At 36.1% G+C, this 7,297-nt stretch overlaps 2 protein-coding genes across 4 annotated transcripts in view; both read left to right on the top strand.

Annotated features, from left to right (window-relative positions):
• The first annotated feature begins 263 nt into the window (after positions 1-263).
• Positions 264-7,297, top strand: part of LOC113236057 (transmembrane protein 47) — a 29,320-nt gene continuing 22,286 nt past the window's right edge. For 2 of the 3 annotated variants that reach the window (XM_026472051.1, XM_026472052.1), the window contains exon 1: positions 5,414-5,601. Coding sequence is in view for 1 of the 3 variants with exons in the window: in XM_026472054.1 (XP_026327839.1) it covers positions 1,080-1,130 (51 nt within the window). In the remaining 2 variants the exon portion in view is untranslated. Of the gene's footprint in view, positions 406-1,062; positions 1,131-5,413; positions 5,602-7,297 lie in introns of those variants that run through there. The other variant, XM_026472054.1, reaches the window with a different exon arrangement.
• LOC113236056 lies at positions 4,205-5,334 on the top strand. The gene has a single exon (XM_026472049.1). It carries the CDS (start codon positions 4,266-4,268, stop codon positions 5,076-5,078), a length of 813 nt encoding a protein of 270 aa, XP_026327834.1. The 5' UTR covers positions 4,205-4,265; the 3' UTR covers positions 5,079-5,334.

The following is a 7,297-nucleotide window of genomic DNA, read 5'->3' as shown; positions in this document are numbered from 1 at the left end:
CACGTTCTCACAGACTAGAAATGTCATTTTAATTGTTTTCAACTTCATTCAAAATCATTGAATTGAATTTCATTTTGGGAAATGAGCGTCGTTGTTGTAGTTGTGTGCAGTTAATTATTTTACGTTTGTTTACGCGTAATTTTTTTTTTGTGTTTGGTGAATCGATAATAAAAGACTCTTAGATAAAACGAAAAGTGATTTCAATAGAATCTTACATGTTTAATAATTAATTCTTGGATGCTGGATGCTGAATCTTTCTTCGGTTTTGACTTGTGGTCTTGATAACTCCAACCGTATGGAATGAAATTTAGTGATTTGTTTTATAAAAAAACTTTAGTGCTGTTATCCAAAGAAGCGTAAATTACAGTTTTAAACAAGTCTGTTTATATTTTGTATAGTTTACGCGTAAGTATAAGTTATGGCTTTTGTATTCGATTGTGTAAGTAATTGGCCTATATCGGGTTGTTATTAATAAACTTGACCTTATTCGTCATGCATTCGTCATTTAGGCGCATAGTTGTCGATAAACAGATTGTGTGTAGTTACGGATCTCCCAGTATGAATCAGAACTTTGTGTTAATTTGCCATTGTTTATACTGACGACATCTGCGACGACTTACCGCTGCTTAATTGGTTATACTTGAGAAATCCCGGGTTCGATTTCCGGATCAATTTAAGACACTTTGTTTTATTTTTTAAAGAATTTGTTTCCTTTGGTGGTCTGAGTTTAGTTACAGAGTACACAAACGCAATATATGGGTTGATACTGATGGAGTTCCTATGGCTCCATCAATAAAATAAAGAACTGATTTTATATTTTGATAAAGATCTTTATTTATAAAATAGTCATAGAAAAAACGTGAGAAATAATATACTAATAATATATAATGTCAAATTACATTCTACAGAATTTTTGACTACATTTGAAATGCCCTCTACAAAGAAAACATACAATTACACTGGCTAGTATGTGGCAAATTGAACCTCCTTTCGCTAATAGATGCATTATGCTTACAATGTGTAACCAAGTAATAAAATAATATTTAAAAAATCTTGTTCCAGGTATATGAACTGAAAATATGGCATCAACTACAATGATTGAGACTGTCACCATTACACGCCCACTTAAGGTCAGTGTCCCCTTATTTGGTTTTTGCCCACATCATAACCAACATTTTTAGTGAAGTCGGGTTAGTTATTAACATATCTGGAGTCAGCAAAGTGAGATCTACAGCTCCCTGTAATTGGTGTTTTTTGTATGTTATTTACTTTCAATTTTATTGTTAAGCAAAATTAGCATAATTGACATAGGGTAGGTGCCAATAGGTGCCAAAATCTCGGATGTTTCCAAAATGCAAATGCATTTGTTATGACAAGGAGGGCAGAATGGATCTCTGGTGAAACACACCATTCCTTCCTTTTACCACATCATAACAGTTGCAGTGCCACTCAGAGCTTCAAATGACAAAGACCTGAAGGGCTCTGCCACTGCATCACCATATGATAAGGTCCATATAAGGGTGTAATTTCCATCATCCTTGCCATTCAAAACCAGAGCACGGGTGTTTGTGACAAAAACTCAAAAGGGTGTTTGTGACAAAAACTCAAAACCGAGAAAATAATGTGTAAAGAAATAAAACTTAAAAAATCTACTTTTCTCTTGTGGTAACTTTATACCTTATGCACCTAGGAAAATAATGACAGATTGGCATTGTCACATGTGCCCATTCAACGAATGGCGGCATAATTGTTATCTTATAAAGTTTTCTTATCTTTGTTGTAATGTTCCTGGTCTTCTTGAACTTATCTCCATCTCTCCACAATGGTTGAGATGGCTAGATATTTATAAGCCATAACTCACCTTACCCAGCAGCAGCAACACCAGCATGACACGAGAAAACAATGTACTATATCATCTATGAACCCTTGAAGCACTGTTGTTATAGTTATATTGTTGTATAATGATACCTTATAAACTTATGAGTTCATTAGGATATTCCAAGTAACTACAATAGATATACATCAAATAATAAATAATTGGAACTTGTCTGTACTCTTAAGAAAAATCTGAATTTTGTTGTTAACAGTGTAGCTAAAACTGAAAACTTTAAAAGAAAGTAAATTATCTGAGTATTGGGAAATAAATTTGCTGTTATAAATTACAATTATAAATATAATTATTTTATACAAAGTAAAGTAAATCATACAGTTTATTAGTTTACAAACATCAAATATTTAACCCTAATGAAGTACAATGACAAAAGTACTAAATGCCCAAGAAAGTATGCTCTCAGTTTTGTTTGAGGGAAATATTTTTCTGGATACCTTATTTATTATTTATTTATTTATTATATCTACATATATAATGAAAATGTCGCATTTAATTAAATGCGATATTTTCATTATAATGTACACATGATCATAGGAATGATAAAGGATTTTGGTTTGCATTTAATTTATTAACTTTATTTTACCTTATTTTTTATCTTTGTATTTATATCTATATCTATGTATTTCTTACAGCTGTAATGGGTGTTACATATATTTTCGACGAAAATGTATTATTTACATATAAACATAGAACACATAATTCTATGTCAACTCATGTAAATAACTATATTCCCTTTTTTCTGTAAATGACAGATTCTGAAAACATTTAGTAAAATTACAAGTTATCCATTCTTTCTTAACCCATTCATTATATAGTATAGTATTGAAATAGTGCCATACACAAAAACATCACACTTGTCTTTGTGCTGTAGTGCTTATATTGATTCATTAATAATTTTGAGTTTTGTCAGTATGTTGTTGACACTTCTCTATGGAGAAGCAGTAGGCGGCAACTACATGGAAAGCACTTTTAAACGTGGCGGGCACAATGGCAGTGATCCTCAGATCTTTGCGATTTAAAGCTCGGAGTGGCACTACAATTGTTATGGACAGACGTGTAGCTGACCATCAGGCGCACGACTTGGTCGTCCCCTCACTTGATATTAAAAAAAAATTGATATTTAATTTTTTGGTACACGATACTGTCCATGAACGGGTCAAGCATAAAGCTTTCAAAGTCAAAGGCAGCTTTTAGTGTTTTTTAAGTGTAATGTGATTAAATATGCAATTAAGATATTTTGAATTGAGATTACCTAGTGCAGACACTGTAGCATGGCTGCACATATATTCGCGACGCGTGCGGTAAAACTAAAATAAACACGCGCTATTGGCTATCTAAATTAGATCTGATTGAGACTGCCAATAGCGCGCGCTTATTTAATATTATCGCGCGCGTGTCGCGACTACCATGCGTGGCCATGCTACGGGGGCAGGTGCACATACACGTATACAAAGCCATACATAATCTTGTCATGCATTTCAATGCATTGTGGCTAACAGTGCCACATGAGTAGTCACCACAAGGTCAAAACCTTACTATACAATACAGTAACTGTCGTTTTATAGTTAGCAATCTACAAAGCGTGAAGTAATCGTCGTTCAGTTCGCAGTCATTAGACAAGTCACACTGATCATGACAGACTTTAGTGAATTTAGGTATTGACAAAATACATAATAATGTGGCGTGTAAGCGTATTACTGCTGTTATATTTCGTTTATTCTCGTTGTCCTGAAAGTAACGTAGTACTAAATTTACGTAATCTAGGGAAAGAAAGTATTTGAACTATCAAAACAATAAATTCAGAATAAAAGTATAATACAATATATAAGCGGCAGAGGGTGCGTATTTGAAGAAGATAAGTCAACGTAGAAGATACGCAGTAAAAATGTGCGTTCAATGTCTATTAAGAACAGCAATGTTAATTCGCCATTGCAATATATAGAACACTTTATAATACGTATATATACTTTTTACTCTTATTGAGCACCAATACAATAGTTGAGTCATTGTTGCTTAATAATAAATTATAGACAGTTAATGACGCAATTTTCTTAAGTGTTTGAACATAAGGCGTGAAACAGGAGATATACAATATTTATGATAATGAGCTCCTTATCAGACTCTAGGAAGACACTTGTTTGTTATTAAACAGTTCTTGACACACTACGACGATAAAGACGCGTACGATCCTTTTAACCTTACCTTTAAAAAAGATTAACTAATAGTATAGAAGAGGTTTATTTAGTATTTACAACCACTGATCCAATTTAAAAACAGCCTGCATGCGCATATTTTTGCTGAAAACCTTCAAGTGCGTGAAGCCCAGTATTGGATTAGCGGTGGTAGTAGAGCGTTAGTGAAGATTCGCGCCGTGATGCAAACGCACGGGAATTTAACTGCTAACTACCTCTGGCAGCCTGGTGAACTTGCTCGAAGGATGTTGGGAGAACGACCATCGCCTGTACCGCCTACGAGAGAACTCTGGCCGCCACCGCACCAACCTATTAGCATCAGCACTCTCCATGTAGCTTACGATCAAGATGGACAATATACAAGACGCGCAGCAACTCTTCCGCCTAAAACCTACGTTTCGACTACTGTGCCTGTGGAGAGAGAATATGTGGAACGCGAGTACTATAGACCGGATCCTAATTACCACCGACCGGACAGTGAGTACCACAGATCGGAGCACGAGCTTTACAGATCGGAGCGCGAGTACCACAGACCACGAGTATGCACTATTGGTACCAACACTGATCCGCCTTTAACCATCATATCCAGGCTAAGGCACTTGTTCAAGAAAGACGACGATGTTCCCATTGGTATCCCACCACCGGGTCGACTAACGGCAATACCCAGAGAAACCGCAATAGACTCAAGGGAAGAAGAAAACCGAGCACAGAGAGCTCTAAGCAGGATAAAAAAGGCAATATCGGGAGCGAAATATCGTATCGCTCCTGGTACAGAGGCAGTAGACAGTCCTAAGATATCATATGATATATCGAAACCAGGGGATAGAATGACGACTACGTTTGGTGCGCGGGAATCGAGGCAATGGTGTAAGCTACCGTCCAAAGAATCCTGCTCGAGACGACTCCGCAGCATAGGCAACTGCTGCACGTCCAAGTCCAGGCGACCACCACGGAGGGAGCCGCATCCGGCAGGGTTGCAGATAACCCAGGTGTGAACGATGCGAAGATAAACTAGAGGACTGTAATGTAATGTAATACATATAAAAGGTTAAACATTCGCTACGCTATTTTAATTGTAGTGTTCAGTGAAGCTTTACTTTAGTTCGGAGGAATTATTGTTATCTAATTTAAGTTACTAAGTTATACATGCCGTTATAATAAAGTGACGTTAATAATTAGAACGCTAAACAATGTTCATGTTTGTGTTGTAGAACCATCGAAGTTTAAGTAGCATTTTGGCTAATAAATGTGTCTCCGTAATCTGTGTTTTGTTGGCGCGAGAGAGGGTGGAGATGAGGGGGTGTCGGGGCGCAGGGCGGGCGGCAGTCCCGCGTCAGGCGTCGCGCCGCCCGGTCCGCCCGCCCTGGCATCGAGGCCCGCCCTTCAATTGTTCCCTCACGACTTTTCCAGAAATCCCTGCATTTTCGTTGGCACAACAAAAAAACTGACGCGTCTGTGTATATTCAAAATAATCGTCACTGAATATTCAAAACTCAGTGTATGAAAAGAACGTTGAAGGTGATTTTTTTGTGTGATTCACAAGACCGGCGCGACCCACTGCGCAAATCTCTCGAATGAAACAGAGAATTAGGGCGAAAAAAATTGTTTTGTATGCCTATTCGAAGACGCAGTAGATAGTTGTTACTCTTGTGCGCCCGAACGACCAGTTATATCTAAAATATTTGCTATACCTAATGCTGCTACCTTCGCCATCAATTCAATTACGATAAGCAATTTCTAGGAATGTCCAGTTGTTATGCTCACATTTTCTCTGAATTTTTTTTTCTGTAGAATCGATTGTAATAGTTGTTGGTTTCAAAAATGTTAGTATTTCTTTCAGGTATTCCCATACTATGACAATTCTATATATAACTGCGAGTCATAAATGAGTGTTAACTATTGTGGAATCTACAATAACGGCTACTTAAGTATTGTTGAGCGTTGTAAAATTTATCGTTAAATAGGTGCTTTATTCGGCATTCGATTATTATCATGAATAGTTAATTAGAAGTTTTTTGGACTTAGGTGTCCTTCGTCAATATTGAACACAAGGTTGGTGATTTTTTGTAAGAAATTTATTTATCTCATTTTATTATTGATTACTGACGGATAAAAAGAACTAAAACCTATTAACGGTAATATAAATTTTAAATTCTCAATAATTAAATTCTGCCGTGGTGGTCTAATGATTTGACCTATCGCCTCAAGCAGAGTGTCGTGGGTTCGAAACCGGGCTTGCACCTATGACTTTTCGGAATATATGGGCGAAATTTTATTTGAAATTTATCATGAACTTTTCGGTGAAGGAAAACATCGTGAGGAAACCTGCACACATCTGCAAAGCAATTTAATGATGTGTGTGAAGTTTCAACTCCCCATAGGGCCCGCGTGGGAACTACAAGCCAAGCCCTTCAATTGTGATAGGAGGCCTGAGCTCAGGAGTGGGAAAAGATTATATGGTCTATCTATTATTATTTGATCTTAAAACGTTTCCATATTTTACCTAATTTATGGATAAATATCTATGTTGTTAGTTATTCTGTTACAATCCAATTAATAAAAATGACAATATATTCTCGATTTCGTTGAATTTCATTTTTTTTTTATAATACCAAGTGATGAGCCGTGCGCCTGGTGGTAAGCGACACGTCTATCCATAACAGCTGCAGTGCCATTCAGAGCTTTTAATAGGGGCACTGCCGCTGTGCCTGTCACCCTGACACATAAGTTGACAAGTCCCATGTGCCTGTAATTTCACCACGTAATTTTAGTATAGTAAATAACGTATTACAGTGGGGTTTTTCTAATTCATCGTATATCTAAAATATTTACGTAATATAAACGTGTGTTGCTCTGCGTTCCCAAAGTGAGCCTGTTTATGAGGAGTTAATTAAAGTTAATTGGGTTGCGTTATATTTACTGGTTACTAGAGAGTTATGTATTACTTTAGTACCAGTTTATTACCTCTTTATTAATTAGTTTATGATGTGGGGATATTTTAGCTTTATAATTGATAGTCAACACTCTTCAACTGCTTTAAAATTGGTAGAATAAGTCGAATAATTCATGTTTATACGACTATTGAAACTAAAATAATCGTAAACGTACTGAAAAAGTGTGATAATGATTATCTTAATTGAAATATTTTATTAGATACAATATATACAACTTGGAAAAAATGTACTTACATTTCTTTGAACTAGATTTTTTCCGA

Source organism: Hyposmocoma kahamanoa, unplaced genomic scaffold, assembly GCF_003589595.1.
Source record: "Hyposmocoma kahamanoa isolate Upper Pololo Valley unplaced genomic scaffold, ASM358959v1 88, whole genome shotgun sequence".
NCBI lineage: Eukaryota > Metazoa > Arthropoda > Insecta > Lepidoptera > Cosmopterigidae > Hyposmocoma > Hyposmocoma kahamanoa.
The sequence above is the reverse complement of the archived record's forward strand: the minus strand, read 5'-3'. Positions and strand labels throughout refer to the sequence as shown.